At 43.5% G+C, this 22,482-nt stretch overlaps 1 protein-coding gene across 13 annotated transcripts in view; it reads left to right on the top strand.

The window, feature by feature from the left end:
* mtmr4 (myotubularin related protein 4) overlaps positions 1-22,482 on the top strand; it is a 166,110-nt gene that overhangs the window by 79,009 nt on the left and 64,619 nt on the right. For 11 of the 13 annotated variants that reach the window (XM_085964420.1, XM_085964411.1, XM_085964415.1 and 8 more), the window contains 5 exons: positions 8,394-8,510; positions 12,765-12,797; positions 14,660-14,742; positions 18,569-18,735; positions 19,084-19,180. In XM_085964420.1, coding sequence (XP_085820546.1) covers positions 8,394-8,510; positions 12,765-12,797; positions 14,660-14,742; positions 18,569-18,735; positions 19,084-19,180 — 497 coding nt within the window. The remainder of the gene's footprint in view (positions 1-8,393; positions 8,511-12,764; positions 12,798-14,659; positions 14,743-18,568; positions 18,736-19,083; positions 19,181-22,482) is intronic. The other 2 variants (XM_085964423.1, XM_085964418.1) reach the window with 1 other exon arrangement.

Here is a 22,482-nt window from a genome sequence, read left to right as displayed (position 1 = left end):
TCTGAGCTTTTCCACTGGCGGCAGTTTTCACAATAGATTCGATCAATAATTCATGTTTTTCTGTCTGAACTCTTGAGCGTCTTCATTTTCCTTCCTGTACGTATACATTGTATGCTACACCCACTGTGGCAGAAGTTTGGATAGTTGCTCTATTTATATTGCAGAACTGCTTCCTGAAACAGTTCTTCACCACCTTCAGCTGCAGCTTCTGTAGCTCTACAAACCTCCCTTACATATTGCAAGGTGGTTTCAACAGTAGCTGGCCCCAAATTCAAACAACTGCAAGTGTGTAGTTCCTTTAAAGTCACTGTTTGTGATTTAACATTGCCTTTTCCAGTGACTAGAGGTGGTCTGTCCAGGAGGGCGGGAGTGAAATCACTTTACCATTATTCTTTGTCACTTCCCTGACAGTCACTTGTTTGGCGGGGAAATGGGTTGGTGGGTGGGGGAGAATCAGCCATCAAACTGTTCTCCAGCCTTTGCCTACTGCCTCTGGAAAAGGAATAGCTGAGTTTTGCCTTTCAAAGGAGATATAATTGTGTGGACCATTTGGCTGCTCCCTTTACATTATAGGGGTGCCTCCTGGGGCAAGCACAACATGATAGGCAACACTGAAGTATTAGCTACACAGCAGCACTGTTGTTGGAGATCGTTAACCCTCGTCAAGAGCATCAACAAAGGCAAATGAACTCCACCACTGGCACTTCCATCAAGCTCGCTATTTGATTCAGCCTGCTTATACAGACCAAACATTCACACTGCCAAATGGTGGCTTACACAGCTCTTACTCGACAATGATGAAAGTTTGTAGCCAGAACCAGAAATTCATGAGCAAGTTTAATTTTGTCGGATCTACCTGGAATATACATTGGTCAGTTTCAACACCAAGGCCTGTATCGGAAGCAGTGCTATAATATGAGAATAGATGTGTAGCACTGTTGCTGCTGGGATTTCCATAAAGTATGATTTCTTGCATTACAACAGTGACTACACTTGAAGTATTTCAGTGGCTGTAAAGCGCTTTGGGACGTCCTGAGGTGGTGAAAGGCACTATATAGATGCAAGTCTTTTTTTCTTTCTTTATTGTAACATTTTTGTGATGTGTTCACATGAATTGCAGAATAACACCCAGCAGTACAATGACAGACTTTGTCCCTAAACTAGGGTTGTGTCTGGAGAGTGCATTTTGAGCTATATAATGCTAGGCCAAGTACTGGTGAATATTGGCCTGTTCCTGAGAAAAGGGAACGATTTGAGTAACTGCATTGACGGGGCTGTTTTTTCTATTGTGCGTTGGTAGCAATACATTAAGTCTTGCATCAAGCACTGTATAGAAATACAAGCATCTGTCTGTTGGTTAATTTGATTGAATCTGGTAAAATAACTGTGACCTTGAACCAGTTAAGTAGCTGTAATGGTAAAATTGCAGACATGCTGTGGATTATAAAATTGTGCTCTACCGGGTAGACTAGGACTAGAAAGTAGTGCTGCTGACCTTGACTGTTTCCTTGCCGTAAATAATCAGAGCAGTTGGAATTCCCATGGTTTAATTAAAGACCAAATTAAAACAGTCTTCATGTGGAGAGGTGTAGCACACATCTGCCAGCAGCACATGGATCATCAGTCTCTCTGACAGAATTTCCCTAAGACACCGAGTAGGCTGGAAGTAAATGTCCGAGAGGTTCTGGTCAGGGCCAGATCTGAACTAAATTTAAAAAAGAGAATAAGTGTCTGGACAAAAAAATGAAGTGTTTAGGTAGGCATGTCTAACATGGATTTACTGTAGGCCGTGGCCACAGAGCCGGCGAGGGTTAAGAGGCAAAGTGCAGAAGCATTTTTATATTTAAAATAACTAAATTTTATACTTAAAGTTGCAGACTCGTTATTTCCCTACCTTCATTCAGTATTCCTCATTAAAAAGCGACAGAAACCTCTTATTGCAGATACATTGTGCAGTCGAATACCTGAACAGAGCAATCCCAGTTTAAAAAATCTTTTTCTTGTGGCAGAGTGAGTAAAAGGGAATTTTACTAAGAGCAAATGGACAAGCCGTGGTAATGTAATGGGGATTTTAACATAATACTGAGAAATGCTGATTAACATAGCAGCTGCTTGAAGTGCTACATGTGGCTGAGATAATGAGCTACACTGGAGGGGTGCTAGACTGACCTGGAACTCCTGTCGGACTGACGAGACATGGATTTATGCGGGTTCAGAAGCATTTCTTTCGAAATACAGATTGATGCAATATAGTAACAAGGTAAGGCTGGGGCTTATCCTTAATTCAAACATACATTAATAAAGGTTCTGTTCATTTTAGTAGAAAAGTCGTGTGTAAGGGTGTTGGGAAGCTTGTATCTCCTCTGGTACTACTTTCTGGTAAATATTGCAGTGAACAGAACTCCTTAATGAAGGTAACTAACCAAACTGCAGCAAAATTGCAGCCCATTGGCGGCTGTATTAGGATTTGATTCCAGTAATGAAGTGAGGTAGTGAACAAGGTAGTGGATTAAAGCAGTTCAAGAAATTTATCCAGTAACTGAATTTTGTTCTCGATTGAATATCCTGTACACTACTTTGTAATGGGCTACGATTTGGAGGAGAATAGATATTGTCCTCACAATATATTTCAGTAGTTGTGATTTTTATAAATTGACAAAACTAGGTGAAAAGTTATAGCCCTTAGTGCAGGACCCCATCAGAGTTAAAACAGTGAGCGAACAAGGTGAATGAAGTAGTAGTGTTTGGGCAATGCTAAGCTTGAGTTTTAAAAGCCTGTAGACATGTAAGGAGAAAAGAAAACTGAGGGAGGTAGAGAGTTCCAAAGCTGTTGGGAATGAGGAGTAGAAGACTTCAGTGAATCTTGGTACCAATGCAGGGAGGAGTACAGCTTGGCTTAAGTAATTGCTTGTGTAAATGGAGATTCACCAGGTTAATTGAAAGACTCAAACTCTCGCTGGTCTTCATTAGGGTTCACATGCGGTGTGGTTGAGGTTCCCTCTTACTGAATGGTACATGCTGGTGAATAGGGCAGTGTGTCTTTTGGACTTGATTGAAATTCATGATATTTTTATTGACAGGATTTGGTGATGTAGATTCTGGATGATGAGTCTGCATATCATCCTTCTGACAGGCAATGCGATTGATTTGTTTGATTTTCACCATTGGTGCTGATTCAGAGCTGACTATCCCGTGCCTTGGCACACAATGATGGACGCTCTGTAGCAGTGACATTGTGTCCTGTTCCAAGGATAAGGGGAGAGAAATTCAGTATCGCCCCATTTGGGGTGCAATTATCGGCTGAGCGCAAAGATTAGCGCCCGGCGCTAGTTATCGCCTCCGACTGCAAACTTGGCTTTTATCGCCCCTGGAGATGATTGGAGTGCTAAATCAGGCGCTACACACCTGTCTTACGGCGCAAAGGCCGAGGAGCGAGGCGCTGCCTCAGAGCGCTGGCGAAGCTCGTGATGTCAGTCAGCAATGGAACACAGACACTAAGGCGCTGGCCAGTTCTTAAAGGGGAGGGTTGATCTTGCTCTCCATCTACATCCTGCTCATTGCAGCCTTTAATCTTGGCCTGGAGAGACCTGTACATCAAATCTGCTGGAAAAAACAATGGAGAGGCCCAGGGAAAGAGCTGAGTGCAGACCCCATAGTCTCTTCTAAATCGATACAAGGAAGGGCAAATCAAAATAAACCTGCAAAGTGCTGCTCAGTACGCGTTGAATCTCTCCAGAAGTCAGTCTCTCTCTCTCTCTCTCTCTCTCTCAATGCGTGGTGCAAAAATGTCACCAACAAAAAAAGGCAGGAAGCGGTCGCCTTTAAATAGCGCTCCTCCAGTCCCTTCTTGACTGCAAAATGCTCCGCTCAACCTGTCGTTGCTAGCGGCAGGCGGTAAGGCAGGGGGCGCCACTCAATATCTGGTCTGGGGCGTTGCACGCTCGACTGATGTCATGATCTGCCGGCGCAGGAGATCGTGGCGGTAGTGTTTAGCGCTGCCGCAAAGTTGCTTTGCGCCCTCTTAAGGCGCTAACGGGAGGCACAAACCAACTGAATTTTCCCCCCAAAAAGGAAGATATTGTGTAGCTTTGTCTTCTTCCTAAATGATATACTTGAATTGAGGATTTCTACCCAACGGTTTCCAGAATAAAAAAAAAACGACCCATCACAGGAAGACGGTTGTTTCATGCTCCATCTTTTTTATTAATGAAGGCATTTCATGAGGTGTGTTTTAAAGCTGAATGGAAAAAGTGATCTGACATTAACACTATTATTAGTGTTCTCGCTCAGGCCAGCATCGAAGCTCTGACCACGCTCGATCAGCTCCGATGGTCGGGTCACATTGTCCGACTGCCCGATACGAGACTCCCAAAACAAGCGCTCTACTCTGAGCTCCAACATGGCAATAAGCCCCAGGTGGGCAGCGGAAATGCTTCAAGGACACTCTCAAAGCCTCCTTGGAAAAAGTGCAGCATCCCCACTGACACCTGGGAATCCCTGGCCCAAGACCGCACAAAGTGGAGGAGAAGCATCCGGGAAGGCGCCGAATACCTCGAGTCTCTTTGCCGGGAGCAAGCGGAAGCCAAGCGCAAACAGTGGAAGGAGCACACGTCAACCCAAGCACCCCGCCCGCCCCTTCAACCACCGTCTGCCCCACCTGTGACAGAGACTGTAGGTCCTGCATTGGACTCATCAGTCACCTGAGAACTCATTTTGAATGTGGAAGCAAGTCATCCTCGGTTCCGAGGGACTGCCTAAGAGTATGTATTAATACTGTGGGCAGGAGAGTTGTAAATATCAGTTGAGTTGAATTCTTCTTGAGACTTTTGACTAGCAGTTTTTAGAGTTGACTGACTGCCAGGATGTGCAAAATGTGAAAGCAGGAGCTGGAGAAAGCCAAAAGAATGACAGAGTTACTTACATAATCTGAGACCTTTATCATTATTGCTTATCACTGGGTTGTTACTTAACTCCGCCCCCTCCCCCTCACAGCAGACATCCATGTTTGACTTGAAATCTGCCTCTGTCTTAACAGCAATACAGTATAATCTGTATAGTCAAGTTCACTCGCTTTGCTTGGCCAGATAACAGCTCTTTCATATAAATCCATCTTTGGTTCATCTAGACCTGTATCAATGGCCATCCCACAAAGAATGAGATAACTTAAACGTTTATCATTGAAAAACCATTCTACAGTATCTGCATGCACGGAAAATATGATCCTCTGTATAGAGTTCCTTAATTATCCAGATATTACCGGGATTCACAAATTAATTTGGGTGGGTGGCCAAGTACCTTGCCACACATCCAGTAGCAACTTTTAAATATGAAAGGCTGGCTGACTTAATCAGTTTGTGGAGAAGTCTGCAACAAGATGGCTGAACAAAGACGGTACTAGACTGTCTGACGAGTTCCTGGGGCTTGGTCTAAATTGAACACTTGACACTTGCATTACCTGACCACCTCAACAATGATAAGGATTTACTGCAGCCAGGTGCTCTTAAGCTTGCTTTCATACTGCAAGACATGGCATCCGTGGGGAGATGCTTAAAAGAAGCACTCAGATCTCGTTTGATGTACTTAGTTGCGTTGTCTCTTGTAAATGTGATGAGATGACCATGTGAGAGATGAGCCAATGGCATGGACATGTTTTCATTGTGGTGTGAATGCTTCCTATATGGGACTGGAGCGTCTTCACCAGGGTGTCATAAGGAAGATGACCATACGTTAGTAAAAATGACAGCCGGGACGGCGGGAGCTTAGCTGCGGCAGCAACTCAAGTTAGGAAGATGCCTGTCTGATGGCATAAGATTGCAAAAAGTATCGAGACTTCCAGAAACCAAAATGCAACAGTGCTGGCAAAACAAATCACTACTGAGTTGCTGTCAGGTCTGTGCATCAGGATCCGACTCCGCAGGAAGATTAGAACAGGAGCTTGAAACAGGACTAAGTAATTATTAAGCTTTTCTATGCTACAACAGCAAAACAGTACATTTACTGATGGCCAAACTTAAATGTTTCCTTTTAGTTGATGGTATCTACGAACAAATTACCTCTTAAAATGACGAACGGTGTTGCTTTTGAAATTTTGTCATCCTTTCAATAAAAATGATCAAGTTTACGTGTAATTTGGGAGTTTGCAAAGCTGTTCTGAAATGTTTAATAGACTCCTATAGATAACCCCAGTGAGAAGGTTATAAAATATGGTGAAAGCTGCTTAAAGGTAAGGAGGGATTGTTGTACACATGACTGGGCTAATAAAAGGCTGCTGTGATGGATTGATATGGGCCTTGGGTATACCTGGTCAAAAACCAAGTTTTATTCTCTACACATTTTGTAATTAATTATCTCCTGCATAAATTGATGGGAGATACCTCTGAATTCCTAGGACAACTCTCATTTTTGTGCCTTATTTATAAAACTGAGGGGTGATTTATATCCAAAGTAGTTATTCATTGGATCCATGACAGCGTGGTTGAAAGTCATATTGTTGCATTAACCTTGCCTGCTACACCGTAACTTGAATTTTATCAGTGTTTCTCCCATCTCTTTGGCATCTGCTGTTCACCTCCTTCATAGAGCCTTCAAATTAGGAAATTAATCATGGGTGAGAAATCATGTCCTATTTCTGGTGCATTATATTTGCTCCCAGGCATATCTGCTGGGCAAAAGAGATAATTGTGTAGTGCTGGCTCTGGAGGCACCCACGAATGACAGGAATGTGAACAGGCAGCCAAGTTTCTTGGTTACCTGTGCAGGCAGCAAAGCCCTTTTGTGCTGGCTAACCTATTGGGAAAAGTACAGGCTAAAACTAAGTCATGATCAGCAACTTAAAACCAACTGCACATAGATTTTCTGTTCCAATTGCTATGAAATTTGGAAAACAACATAAATGAGGCATTTTCCACATTACCGGGACCTGAGCGACGAGGCGCACACAGGGGTCACCGCCATTGGTGGAACCTCTCAGTATTTTTTATACTTTTGAAATATTTATCCCCATGCATCCTTGAACTTTGTTTCCTTAAGTAGTGTAGTAATCACAAAAGTAAAAACTCCCCCCTCTCCGCCGTCCCCTCCCCGCACTCTCTCCTCCGTCCCCCCTCTCCTCCGTCCCCCCTCTCCTCCGTCCCCCCTCTCATAGCATAATTAATGAAAATCAATGCTAATTGAAGCAATGAGTGATGAATCAACAAAATTATCTTGTACTAAATATTTTACTTGTAATGGAAACTTTACCTATCAAAGTACTGATCAGTCACTAGTTTCTTAATGCTGAGGTACAGCCGGATCTGGGGGTCCTTATACATGAATCACAAAAAGTTAGCATGCAGGTACAGCAAGTAATTAGGAAGGCAAATGGAATGTTGACTTTATTGCAAAGGGAATGGAGTATAAAAGTAGGGAAGTCCTGTTACAACTGTACAGGACATTGGTGAGACCACACCTGGAGTACTGCGGACACTTTTGGTCTCCTTATTTAAGGAAGGATATACTTGCATTGGAGGCAGTTCAGAGAAGGTTCACGAGGTTAATTCCTGAGATGAAGGGGTTGTCTGATGAAGAAAGGTTGAGCAGGTTGGGCCTATACTCAATGGAGTTTAGAAGAATGAGAGGGGATCTTATTGAAACATATAAGATTCTGAAGGGATCGAAAGGGTAAATGCAGGGAGGATGTTTTCCCCTTGTGGGGGAATCTAGAACTAGGGGGCATAATTTCAGAATAAGGGGACACCCATTTAAAACGGAAATGAGGAGGAATTTCTTCTGAGGTTCGTGAATCTTTGGAATTCTCTTCCCCAGAGCGCTATGGAGGCTGGGTCATTGAATATATTTAAGGTGGAGATACAGATTTTTGAATGGTAAGGGAGTCTAGGGTTATGGGGAGCGGGCAGGAAGTGGAGTTGAGGCCAAGATCAGATCGGCCATGATCTTATTGAATGCCGGAGCAGGCTCGAAGGGTCAAATGACCACCTCCTGCTCCTACATCTTACGTTCTTATGTTAAATAAATCTGTGCAGTTACAGCTTTTTGAGCACTCGGTTGTATCAGAGCGCAAGGACGTTTAGATGCTGTCAACAATGTGTGACTCTGACCCTGCTGCCCACCAAGTGGGAATTCCTGATTTTGAAAAACTATCACAAGATCGTTAATATCTGATTAATGAGTAAAGAAGCGGCATCAGTTAGGAGTTAGGATAGGTAGCGAGGAGCAAATTTGGTGCAGAGCAGGGCCGTCTTGTGGAATGCATGAGAAGGTGGAGTTTTTGCTGGTTCCACCAAACAATGCAGCTGTGATCCCGCAGTGGCCTGGGTTCTTAGCTCCGTATTGAATAAAAGTATGTTGTACAGTGAATGAGTTGTGCAATTTTAACTTTCTGTTGTCATTTACAGGTGCCTTTTCCGGTACTCCAGGGTGAAGGTGTGGAATACTTGGGCCGTGCAGATGATGCTGTAATCGCTATCTCTAATTACAGGCTGCACATTAAATACAAAGATTCTTTAATCAATGTAAGCAGTACTTTATTGGATGCCATCCTAAATCTGTCATAACCTTGTAACAACTTAACCTGCAAGGTGTTTAGAATTTTGTAATTGGATCAGATGGAATTACTGCACCTACTATCAAATTGAGCTGTTAGTTTTCTGTCTGCAGTCACCGCCCTTAGTTTTCTGTCTGCAGTCACCACCCTTAGTTTTCTGTCTGCAGTCACCACCCTTAGTTTTCTGTCTGCAGTCACCATCCTTCTGTTCATTCATTTGGCAAGAAAGGGGATCAGACTCTTCTTCATAGAGCATTTATTAATGCAACCATTTTACTGAAAGGTAAAGAGATAGGGAGAAAAGAGGGTAGGAAGGGGAGAATTCCTTAATTGAAGAATGCAAGCCAAATCATTTAAGTGGACTAATTTCTACATGAAAATGGTATTAAATTTATCATTTCATTTAGATCAAGTTACAGTTTAGTAATACATCTAATGAGTTGCTCTCTTGTGGCATTGTCATGGATCAAAATAATGTATTTTCCTGTATCTATTGGTCTGCTTGTCTCTCGTCTCATTTGTGTCCCCCCTCTTTTCCCTTCCCCCCCCCCCCCCCCCCCCCACCCCGTCCTTGTTTATTTTGGTCTTTCTTTATTCTAGGCCCATCTTTATTCCCCACTATTTCTATATGACTTGCACACTTCTTATTTGTCTCTTTCTATATGCTGCTCATACTTTCCCTTACTGTCTGTTTCCTCCTCCTCACCCAAAAAGTCCAAGAAGCAGTGTCCACTCTGACCTTACGCTAAGCACAGGATTCGTCACTCCCGTACCCTGACCTCGCTGCTGCTCCCAAGGTGCCAGCCCCACTGTACCCTCCAAGGTTCTGGCACACTGCTCCCTTCCTGGGGCATCTCAATTATAACTCACCAAAAATATCCTTTTGAATAAACGTTGCACCACATTTATTTGTTTACATGTTAGGTTTTTGTTTAATTGGAAAATTATCATTGCACTTTGTGCATAACTTCATAAGGAGGACAAACACTTTTATAAGCTCATATGATGGGGACCAAGTTGTCAAACTAAAATGTATTTAGAAAACTAAACCAAGTGTTGATTATCTATTCACTCGACTCAGTAGCTGTATAGATGGCAATGGTAATCAGTGTTATAAAGTGAGGCTGTTTGTATTCATTATAGGCAACATTGACTTTTTTGAACACTATGTCATTTGTTAAGCATTAAATGGGCCCAAGTTGCACCAGATGGCCTTGACCTTCCAGCAATTGATCTGGGAAGGAGTGGGGAAACTGGTTGCAGATCATAGATTTGGTCGTAGTGACCATCGTTGCCACACAGCAATCGCATAACTGGAAATGGGCAGGCAACATTTTTATATAAATATTTTAGTTGGTACTAAAACAGCTATTGCATTTGCTTTTGAATCTGTTCTATTTGCCACTTTTTGGATTGGCAGATAGAAGAACAGAATATTCAATCGAAGACAAAAGTCTGGGATGAAGAAACACCGCCACCTGTTTATCTGATGGGAATTGCATTTCTAATATATTGATACCTCCTCACTGTAAACTGAAGAGACTACAGCTGCTGATTTCTAATTCAGTTTCTTATTTAAATGATACAGAACAAATTTGCTACTGGCATAGAGTAGCATCTCGCTCTAGATTTGTATTGGTTTGCTTACATATCTGGCGGTGTAATTGCACCCACTGAGAGTGGCTCTGGTGTAGGGAGTCCAGTTATTCATGCTGACAAGATGACTCAAGCTACTTGGGTGTCGGCCTTAGCTCAGTGGGAGCACTCTCGCCTCTGAGTCAGAAGGTTGTGCATTCAAGCCCCACTCCAGAGACTTGAGCACATAATCTAGGTAGACAACAACAACAACTTGCATTTATGTTGCGCCTTTAACGTAGTAAAACATCCAAAGTGCTTCACAGGAGCGTTATCGGCGAACATTTAACACTAGGCCACATAAGGAGACATTAGGACAATTGACCCAAAGCTTGGTTAAAGGAGTAAATTTTAAGGAACATCTTCAAGGAGGAGAGGGAGGTTTAGGGAGGGAATTCCAGAGTTTAGGGCCTAGGCAGCTGAAGGCATGGCTGCCAATGATGGGGCAAAGGAAATCTGGGCTGCACGAGGCCAAAACGCAGAGTTCACAGAGGGTTGTAGGACTGGAGGAGATTAGAGATGAGGAGGGGCTAGGCTATGGAGGGATTTGAAAACGAGGATGAGAATTTTAAAATTGAAGTGTTGCTGGACTGGGGACCAATATAAGTCAGTGAGCATGGGGTGATGCGTGAACGGGACTTGGTGAGAGCTAGAATACGGACAATAGAATTTTGGATGAGTAAGTTTATGGAGGGCGGAAGATGGGAGTGCGGCCAGGAGAGTATTGGAATAGTCGACTTGAGGTAAAAAAAGCATGGATGAGGGTTTTAGCAATAGATGGGCTGAGACAGGGATGAAGACTGGCAATATTACGGAGATGGAAGTAGTGATCTTGGTGATGGAGAAAATATGGGGTTGGAAGCTTAGCTCAGGATCAAATAGGAAGCAGAGGTTGCGAACAGTCTGGTTTAGTCTCAAGGCAGTGGTCAGGGAGAGGGATGAATTGGTGGCTAGGAAATGGAGTTTGTGGTGGGTGCCTAAGACGATGGCTTCGGTCTTCCCAATATTTAATTGGAGGACATTTTTGCTCGTTCAATACTGGATGTCTGATGAGCAGCGTAACCATTCAGATGCATTGGAGGGGTCGAGAGAGGTGGTGGTCAGGTAGAGTTTTGTGCTGCCAATGTACATGTGGAATCTGACACGTTTTCAGAAGATGTTGACTAAGGGCAGCATGTAGATGAGAAATAGAAGGGGACCAAGGATAGATCCGTGGGGGGGTTGGGGGGTGACTCCAGAGGTCACTGTGTGTGAGCAGGAAGAGAAGGCATTTCAGGAAATTCTCTGGCTACGACTGGACAGATAAGAATGGAACCAGGCAAGGGCAGTTGCATTCAGCTGGATAACGGAGGAGAGGCATTGGGAGGAGGATGGTGTGGTCAACGTGTCAAAAGCTGCAGACAGGTCGGAAAGGATGTGGAGGGATAATGCACCATGGTCACCATCAAATAGGATATCATTTGTAACTTTGGCCGTTTCAGTGCTGTGGCAGGGGCGGAAACCTGATTGGAAAGGTTCAAACATGGAGTTGCAGGAAAGATGGGCACAGATTTGGGTAGCGACAACACGTTCAAGGACTTTGGAGAGGGAAGGGAGGTTGGCGATGGGTCGGTAGTTTGCAAGGACTGAGGGCGGTCAAGGGTGAATTTTTTGAGGAGTGGAATGATTACTGCAGATTTGAAAGAGAGGGGGACAGTAGCAGAGGAGAGGGAACAGTTAACCATATCAGCTAGCATGGGGGCCAGGAAGGGAAGTTGGGTGGTCAGTTTAGTGGGAATAGGGTCGAGAGAGCAGGAGGTGGATCTCGTGGACTAGATGAGCTCGGAGAGGGCATGAGCGGAGATCGAGAAACTAGAGACGGCGCAGCACTCCCTCAATACTGCGCTATTTGAGGCGTCGTCTTTCGGATGAGACGTTAAACTGTCCAGATATATAAGATCCCACCGCACTATTCAAAGAAGAGCAGGGGAGTTCTTCCAGTTTCCTGTCTATTTATCCCTCAACCGACGCCCAAGAGATCTGGTCATTTATTTCATTGCTGATTTTGGGAGATTGCTGTGGGCAAATTGGCTACCATGTTTCCTACATTACAACAGTGACTACATTTCAAAAATACTTCATCAGCTGTAAAGTGCTTTGGCACATCCTGAGGTCGTGAAAGGCGCTATATAAATGCAAGTTCTTTATTTCTCGAGTATGAATGAAGTCAAAGTAACAACAGCTCTGTCTATATTTTAGATGTATTTTGCAGGGATAAAGAGGAAAATTTGATTCTTTACTGAAATAACAAGGGAGTAGCATTACTATGATTTTCTTATTCTGTTGCAATAGGTACACGTTGGCATGCAGCCTCTGGGCTCTAGGTTGTGGGTTGAGGGTGGTGTACAGTAGACTTGGCACCAAGTAGTGGATGTTGGTTGGTATGCAGTATCTTTAGCTTGTTCTAGTTCTGATTAGGTTGTGTGTTGTCTGCAGTGCCTTGACATTAGAACGCTGCAAGTGTTTTCAGTGTATACGGTTCCTGCCTTTCTCACATCTGTTATTTTGATTTCATTTTCCCCTTCTCTTTCCTTTTGTTCTGTTTTAGACCTTTCTGCAGGGTGTGGACGGTGACATCTCAGTAAGTACTGTGTGTGTGTGTACTTCACTGCTGGTTACGCATACAACGGTGTATCCAGCACAGCTTGTGTGCATACAGTCTTAGTCAAAGAGGTGGTCTTTTACGGTTTCACTACAATGCTGTGTCACAAAGTACATAAACAGGAGTAAAGTGTGTCCAACGCAACTTAAAGAAACTTTGCAAGTGTGCACATCTTTGTCCTCATCCTCATCCCTATATTGGACGAACAGACAGACGTGTCATGCAGGTGCTATGCTAGTGAATATACAAACAGGAGCTCAGTGCTTCCAACACTGCCCTCTCGCATCTTCACTCCCTCACACTCTTATATTCACATACTCGCAGGTTGGCACGAACTAGGCAGTTTGCTGAAACTCATTAGATGTAACTCATGAGATGGGTACTCATTAGGAGTGGTCTGATCCCAATGTGTGCCTGGAGCTGTTGAGCAGAGCATTGGGTAAAGTTGGCCATTAGGAAGCCAGAGCAGCAGTCGTGTTTTATTATCAAGCATTGGCAGAAAATGCAGCAGAGTTTAGAGCACCACAGCATTAAGAGTATCAGCCTAACCTGCATGTCTCGGTGTGCTGCACTGTAACCCACTTTCAATATCGGTGCTTGGCTTCTTAATGGTGTTTCTTAAGATATAATGTTTAATAACTGGAACAAGGTCAGTTTCATGCTTGGGTGTCAATCACAAGAGTTGACACTATTTTGCTGTCTTCAGAAGTGTCATTATTATCTATGTTGTAAGAGAAAGAAATAATTCCTACAGAGATGGTGGGAAAAACTGCAAATGCTGAAAATCTGTACTAAAAACAGGCAATGCTGGAAGTGCACTGCAGTTCCATCAACATCTGAAAAAGACAGGTTTGCGTTTTTGTTTGAGGCCCTTTGTCAGACTTGCAATAAAATCAGAAAATGCATAGCAAGAAATTAGTGTTTAGGTGGCTAGAGCTAATGTAGAAAGTCATGTAATTTTCCCTGGACACCGCTCTGGCAAAGGATACAATGGTGTCAACTCAAGTTGTTGGTAAGTTTCAGATCGTAGCAACTTTACTCAGCGGAGCACAAATACAATCTGACTGGAATAAGACTTCGCTTCTCTCCAGAGCTAGTATTCTCCCTGCGTGTCCCTATTGCAGCCTCTCTGAAGTGTTCTGCAGGACAGGGAGGTTTTATCATATTTATGTTTGGGCAACCTTCTTTATCCCTCCCAACACCAAGCCTTCTCACCTTGTTGAAGAAGCACAATACTAGTTAAATGCCACACTACGAGCAGCTTTGTAGGAAAGACTGGCTCTGGTCAGCCAGCAGTTTGTTGGTGGCTATATTTATCTATTGAATGCCCATTTACAGTGGTGGGAGAAGGAATTTGAGAATTTGCATTGACACCCGTGACTTTGGAAAACCTTAAAAGGTGGGCTTTTGAAAATTTGTCATATTTAGAAACACGCCATTGATATTGGCAAATGTGCTGAATTGTAGCTTAATTTGGTTCCTGCTTTACTGTTATAAATGAGGCAGCATCATTTTCAGCAGAGCATTGGGAGTTCAATGTTTAGTGTCACATCATTTGGAAGGTGTTCCATGTGGGCTTCATGACTACACTGCCAAACTAAACCAAATTATTCCAGCTTGTTTGAAGTAATGCTACTCGACTGCAATGATATTCGTTGCTATAGTATTTCTGTATAATTCCTGGCTAGAGCTGCTATTAAAAGTGATGTTTCTTGACTGTTGATTACAGGTTTTTCTGGTGACCTTGTGAAGTGCCTTGGGACGTTTTACTACGTTAAAGGCGCTATATAAATACAAGTAGTTGTTGTTGTGACCGACCTACATTTGTCTTGTTGTTACAGGTGCCTGTACGGCTTATTGAAGGTGTTGAGAGTCGGGACATGTTCCAGCTTCACATCGTCTGCAAAGATTCCAAAGTGGTCAGGTATGTTGTGTCCTATTCAGTGATATGGAACCCAGATGGTTGTGCCAGAGCATTAAAAATGAACATAAAGCTATTGCCTCTTCAGCCTGTCAGACCTTCACAAGATCATGCAGAATTCTGAACTCAAAGGAGCATAATCTATTCCAGGTTACAATCTCCAAATGTGGCTAAACAAATTCAAGCCCTCACCATTATAATCCTCAGCTCCCATTCTGAAACCAGTGGCAACGAACATTGATGCCCTTTCAATCAGATTGAATCCTATGGGCGGGATGCTATTGAGATGTAAACATGGTGCACCAGACAGAAGCGGGATTGCGGAGGGGAGAGGTAATGAGGTGTATTCTGGGTGTATTTGAGGAGTGGGGATGTACCGTGTAGCAGGGAGACTAGACCGCTGTAAGCACTGTGCACTCCTCGTCCCTAAAAGCTCCCATACATTGATTTGAACTTGCGTGCAAGTTGCTTGTCATAGTAAGCATTCCTTCAAAGCAGAAAGCTTCACTGATGGCAAATGTCTGTTTTGCTAGAGGAGCAGTTTTTTTTAAAGCTTTCCTACTTGATAGTTAATACAAATAACAGGTAGGACATATCGGTTAAATGAAAGAAGTAGAATTATTGTTCTTGAGCTCCCTCACCTCAGTGTTCTAGGAATCAGGTTTTTTCTTGAGGGTATTTGCAAGAAATACTGGGGAGGGATGTGTTTTACTTGCTACAGTAGAATTCTACCCCAGCATCAGTAGATCTAATTTTTTCCTTTTGAATCTCTCTCCATGCTTCCAGGGTCTGAACTGGTTCATGGAGAAAACTCTTGAGGTTTTGTGTAGCCTGTGCTTATCGCCAGATAATGCTGTGAAACAGTTAATCATCGGCATTCAACTTGCCTTACAGCTTCATCCCTGATTTATACTATTGTCTCTTTCCATTTGTTTTTTTTGTTTGGGCTTTGTTGCTTGTTTACAATCCAAGAAGGGGAAGAGCTTTGACTCCAGGAGTTCCCTCGGGCCTCAGTTGAACATCTCTGGTAGAATATGCAACACGCACCTTGATCCAGTCAGTTCTTATGCTATTAAAAAAAACTGAGCGATCCAATAATTTGAATTAAGAAACATAAACAGCAAAGTAAAGTTGGAATTTAGTGCTTAAAAACATTGAATTATTAGATAATTTAAGTGACTTTGAATGTAGAGGTGTAGACTGTTCACAACCTCAGCATCCTATTTGTCCCAGAGCTGAGCTTCCAACCACATTCTCTTCTTCACGTTCATACCTATCTCCTGTCAGCTGCTGTACATAGTTTTAAGATGTTCTTTGCATTTTTTAATTTGCACTATGGGTAGGTAGAGGTTTTTCATCACCATTCTCACCAATGATGTCTCCACCCCATTGCCACTGAAATCCTTATCCATGTCTTTTTCACCTCCAGTTTTGACTATTCCAATGGGAGGCCGGCCTCCCATTCCTTCACCCTTCACAAGCTTCCAACTGCTTGTGTCCTATCCCACTTGCCCATCCTCCTTGTCTTGCTGAGCTACATTTGCTCCTCGTTCCGCTATTTGTAACCCTCTCCTCCGAACTCTCTCTTCCAACTCTGACCTTTTGTTCATCCTTCCTCCCTTCTTCTCAGCATTGGTAGTTGTACCTTGAGGTGCGTAGGCCCCATACTCTGGAATTGTCTCCTTAACCCCTCTGTGCCTCCACCTCCCTCTCCTCCTTTAAGACCTTCCTTAAATCCACCTCTTTAACCTATGTTTTGGTCACCCCTCCTGATATGTCCTTCCTTGGATTGGTGTTTTTTTGATTATGCATCTGTGCTTTGGAGTGTTCTATGTTGAAGGCACCATATAAATGCAAGTTGTTGTATAATGCAAGATTGCCTGTCGGCTGAAGACTCAACCACAGGCAACAGCTGAGGAAGAAACTGATCAGTTAGTGGATATTCTGCTAACCTTGCATTTGCAGGGTCTGTTATTACAGCAAAGGCCTTTGGGAAAATTAGTTCAACTTCAGCAGTGGAGTCCCGATCAGATGAGCTTTATTGGATGGCCAGCATCAAAATGGTTCCTGTAGCTGCATATTGCCTTTCTGGTCATCTGCCCCTTGCTGGCGAAATATGTGGAACGTTTCCTGTCCAACATTTCCTTCTGAGAAGCGGTGTGACACATGGACTGGGATATTTTTGCCTTATGCATCATGATAGACATTCCCTACCCTACTGGAGTCACGCAATTTTGTGGGAGAGGTGTAAAACCAGATTAAAAACCCAGGCCAATTAAGGAAAAATATTGGGAAAATTCCTCTGACCCCTTTAGGTGATCAAAACCAGTCCAGGAGACCACATTTACCCTGACATATTACAGGATACCTACATACGATGTGATCTTCTCCCCAGCCAGAAACGGGTCCAGCTGTCTCTTGAAAGTATACAGTGAATCAGTGTTCACCGCATGAACCGGCAGCCTGGTCCGCCATTCTTTGATAAAGGAAGAACCACTTAACATCTAACCTAAAGTCCTGCCCTTATGTAACCTGTAAAAGTGGCCCCATATCAGGTTGACAGACAAGTGACATTGTTAACAACCATGGAGGTGTTAGCAGGATGGATTCTCCTGTCCTCTAATACAAGTAATAATTAGTAAGTTAGGAGTAAGAGGGAAAGCTGAACAGAATTTTTTTGCCCAGAAGCTAATGATTATAGTGGAACAAATGATAAGTATAAATAAGGTCAGGGAACAGTTAGATGCTTGAAAAAGGAATGGATTTTTTGGGCATTGTTTTTCTCCCTAGCATACCAGTTGTGGTGACCAAATGTTTACCTACAAGCACATGCTGTGTTCAGGGCTCCTTTGATGGATGTTGACAGTTTGTGGCAGAAGGAACCACTTGTTCACTACTTCTCACTAAATCTCAGACCAATAGTACTTGTGTACGGTCGTGTAGGGCTGAGTGTCCAACCTACAGTCCTAGGCACACATGCAGCCCTTGGGGGCCCTAGCAAATCGACCCTCGAAGCTCCGTATTCTCCGTCATACTTTCACGTTGCTTGGTTTACCCTGTCCATACTGCTCTGTTTGACCCACCTGTACTGTTTTGTACCGTATAACCCAATGTACTGTGTAGTATAACCCACCTGTACTATTGGGTAAAACCAACCTGTATTGTTCAGTAATAACAACTCTTGCTCATTAGTACAACTGATTAAAAAAATAAGAGTTGATATAAATGGGTTTTGCAAGTTGAATTTCAGCACTATATCCATATGATCACTACAAGCAATGATTCCTAAAAGTGGACACCACTATATTGGTGCTTGTACTTTATTACAGGAAACTTTGTTATATCTGGCACCGACGGGACCGAGCTGTTGCCAATCTATTAAAACTGCCGGACATACAAAGTTAATGTTGAAGCATACGGAGGTTTTCATCTCCGTATCTGACAACAAACACTTGCTTAGCAACAGCTTGTAAACAGTCGGCCCGTACCTTGGAAGCGTCTCTGTAGCTTAGCAACAGCTTCAGAGAGACTTTCCAGAGCCCGACTGTTGAAAACAAAGCCATGAGAAGAAAAAAACCCTAACAAAACGGCTCCTGATTTCTGCCGGTAGATCGAGGTTTCCGGACATACAACCTGGTTTCCGGACATACAACCTCTGGATAAACCAAAGTTTCCTGTATTTTGATTTACAACTTATTTAATAATGAGCATTTACCACAAAGGTTGAGCAGGAGTGTTCACATAGATCTGGCCATTTGCACTGTAGAATACATAAATATTTTGTTGTTGGGTGTGCTCTGTTCTCAAACCTGTGTGTGCTATTCCACAGGTGCCATTTTTCTACATTTAAGCAATGTCAGGAATGGCTGAAGAGATTAAACAAAGTGATTGCCCACCCGACCAGACTGGAAGATTTGTTTACCTTTGCGTATCATGCCTGGTGCCTGGGAATCTGTGCAGACGAGGAAGATCAGCATGTGCACCTCTGTCGTCCAGGTGAGTGGAAAAGTAATGGTAACCAGTAAATGATGAGTTGGGGAGGGAATGCTAGCTAGGAGGGCTGTGACATGTACTGGGGAGAGCCTGTTGTTTGATTTTGGCAGTTCTTGGTATGCCACCTAAGAATCATTTTTGTGTCTTTGCTATCACATTGAGTAGATCACCTCTGCCAAATGAAGCGGGTTGTGTGGCCTCACTTGTACTGCTGTCCTGTCTAATGAAGGGAACTATGAACAACTATGAAGCCAAAGGAAGTGTCAAAATAAACAAAGCCTTTTAATATTTATTTGCTGTGTTGTATTATAGTTCAACATGACTGTGTCTTCTCCTCTTGTGCTTCTTCAGGAGATCATGTTTGCCACCGGTTTGAGATGGAGGTGGAAAGAATGCGTTTTGATCTGCAAAATGTCTGGAGAGTTAGTGAAGTCAACAGCAATTACAAGTGAGTTCATTCTTATGGCTAAACAACAAGGTGAAAATGGTTACTTGGACTGGTTCATGACATGGCTGCTGCACTCCAATTAGCACATGACCGGACTAAACACTAGAGGCCAGGATGGTGGTTGGGTCACTCAAGGTTGAGAGATGATGGGGCAGGTACACTTGCACTGCAGGATTGTGGGACTGAATTACTCAGAAGCTTGCAGCAACCCTAACCTCCTCTAAACTCTCTTGCTCTAATCTACTTCTGCACACATGGATACTGCTCGGAATTAAGCTCCTCTGCCCAGCTTTCCCTTTCCTGCTTCACTACCCTTCACACCTTCCATCCATGTGTCTGTCTTTCATTCTCCATCCCCGCCAAACATATCGTTCTTTGCTCACCCAATCCCATCCCCTCTACTTCTCATTGAACGCCTGTTCCAAGATCTCTTCTCTCCTGAACAGACCTCAAACTGGGCATCGTTTAGCTCATATCAAATGCTACTGGCAAGTCACCCAAACTGCTTTCTTCCCGATGTTGGTTTATCCTCCACTATCTTGCTCCTGTGGAGTAAATTTCTCTAACCTCCTCTCCATCCCCTCCTCTTGTTTCCAATCTGGGCCCTCAGTAAGTCTTCCCCTTAACGGCTCCCCACTGAACTCCCAGTCTCCTTCCCTCCCCCCCATCATCCTGCGAAATCTCTACACAAACTCAAGGAAAAGGCTGACTCCATCCATGGCCTTGTACTGAAGGAGTGCCACAGCATTCTGGGCCTGACAGAAACCTGGCTTAGTAACGATAACTCCTCCCCCTGCCTGGCTTTACAATTCACCACACCCTTTGATCAGATCGCCACTATGGCAACCTGACTCATCTCCAAGTCCCATCTCAATTTATCCATTACTTTTCCATTTCATTCACTTGCCACCCTCCCACCTCCTTTAAGATTCTCTTGGCCTATTGCCTTCTCTGACTTCAAGGTTATTACTTCATTTAAATCTTCTAATTATTGCCTCAATATCTCTGTTCAGACTAACAACTTGCTCTCGGTGACCTTAATCTCTACTATCTAAACTAAAGATCCTCCCCTGACTTACTTGCCCTCCTAATCTTTCTCAACCTTTCTGTTACAAAATTCAGATCAGCACTGGATATTTATTCTCTTCGGTTCGATGTCCCCTGCCATTCCAAGAAACTTTTTTTTTTACATGAATGAACAAATGCAGTTTTCACTGAGTTTTACCCAATTCCTGTCAATCCTCTTAACATCAAAATAATACATTATGGAAACTTTGCCCTTGACGTGCCTATTTCACTTTACATGCCAGTATTTCTGGCTGACTAGCACGAACGTAGAAAGCAAGACTTTTCTGTCTCGTTTGTTTCAGATAGAAACCTAGAGAGAGGGGGATGGCGAAGGGTGGGGGGAAGCTGAAACCTCGGCCTCATCCCTATCTCACTCTGTCAATGATTGGCAGGCTGAGCTGCCAATGAAAATTACCACCTTGAATGAGGAACCGTCCCCATTTGGTGAGTGTGCCATGGCACCTACAGTGCCTGGCTAGCTGAGACCCCTGCCGTGCTCAGTGAATCAAAGCCATTCTTGCATCACAGTTATATCTCTTAAGTGGCGGTGGATGATCCCTATTTAAGCTAATCTGATATGTAAAATAAGACAATTTTGAGATGGCTGGTAGCTTAATTTTTTGTCTAAAGTGGCATCATAGTTAACTTGTATGTTTCTGATCACCTCGTGACCTTAATTTAATTTCATCGCAGCAACATCATATAAATTAATCCCAAAATTCCTTCCTTGGAAAATAGTTAAAAATCTCCAAATGTGACTCAATCCAGTTTGACTCGCCCACCCACAGACCTGACCGCCACCTTGACATGTCACTACACATATCCTCGAGAACTCCAAAGTCTTCTGTCACTTCCTCTAACACGTCTCTTGCCCATCCCATACCCCTTTATTCTCACTTACTTCCTTATTTTAAAAAAACGCCCCCCCCCCCCCCCAACTTCCTCACAGTATGCTCTAAAACACCAGACTTCCCCCTCTCCAGTCCACTACCCCCTACTCCATCAGTCTTATTCACAATTTATTTCCCCTCCACCTTCAACCCTACCAGATCCAGGACAATCTCCCATTGCCACTGCTCACTCAGTATAACAGGCACATCTGTGGCTTCAAATCTATGGGCTGCAAGCTTGAATATGCATGAGAGAGAATACCTTGACCGTCTGCCGCCAGATTTGGCTTGACTACTTCACTACTTGACTACTGTTGCTTCCTCTGTACGACCAAATCCATAAAAATCAGCCTGGAGAGCTTACCAAACTCCTTCACTCCCATCGCTAATCTGCTCTATCATTATACGCTTTTATGTCCTCCTTCCACACCTCACACTAAATGTTAGGAACTTCTGGACTTCATGCCCAACATCAAGGCTATTTCTTCCTCTTTTGACATCACTCTTTCTCCCAACCAAGATCCTGACTCCAATTTTTTTCCCCATCTCCACCCAGCCCTTGTCCACCTCATCACATCCAGGGCTCCACCTACAATCCACTCTTTTTTTTCATTATTTACATGCTGCCTCTTGACACCATCATCCATAGGCAGCAGCAACTTCCATATGTGTGCCAGTGAAGCCATTGGTTTGAACACTGCCAGTACCCTCTCCAACTGCCTGTGTAATATTCAACATGTGAAACATAACAGACAAAAAAGGACAAGAAAAGACCAACTGGTCCATCAGATCTGTCCCATCCAGACATGGGGCATTAATCCTCCCCCTCCCAGACAGTCACATAATCCCATGTGAGGCAAAAAAACCTCTGGGCAATTTAGGAAAAAAAACTCTGGAAAATTCTTTCCAATCCCCAAAGGCAATCAAACAAGCTCCAGGAGACTGCAGTAACCTATCCAATGAGACATAAAGCTCAATCATACCTACATTTCTTCGGTGATAAAAAATACAGTTTCCTGATAACCAAGAGCCCAAGACTAGTTATAATTTGGTTGGCCATCCTCTTGACCTTCTCCAGAGCTTCAATGTTCCCCTCCATGTGCGGGGACCAAAACTAGGCATAGTATTCCAGCTGTGGCTGTACCAAGATCTTGTATTGGGTAAGTGTTGTATTTAACTGTCTTGGCTATAGATGCCTCTCTGTCGCCTTGTGACAGTGTTTCATGAACTACAATCCCCAGATCCCCCTCCTGCTCTGCAGCTTTAAGTGGTAACCCTGAATGGTATACACAGGCCTTGAATTACCATGACCCAGATGTAACACACTGCATTTATCCACATTGG

The sequence above is a fragment of the Somniosus microcephalus genome, chromosome 22 (genome assembly GCF_052327205.1).
Source record: "Somniosus microcephalus isolate GS21.2 chromosome 22, FLI_Smic_1.0, whole genome shotgun sequence".
In the NCBI taxonomy this organism is placed as follows: domain Eukaryota; kingdom Metazoa; phylum Chordata; class Chondrichthyes; order Squaliformes; family Somniosidae; genus Somniosus; species Somniosus microcephalus.
Note: the sequence above shows the minus strand (reverse complement) of the source record. Positions and strands in the feature narration are given on the sequence as shown.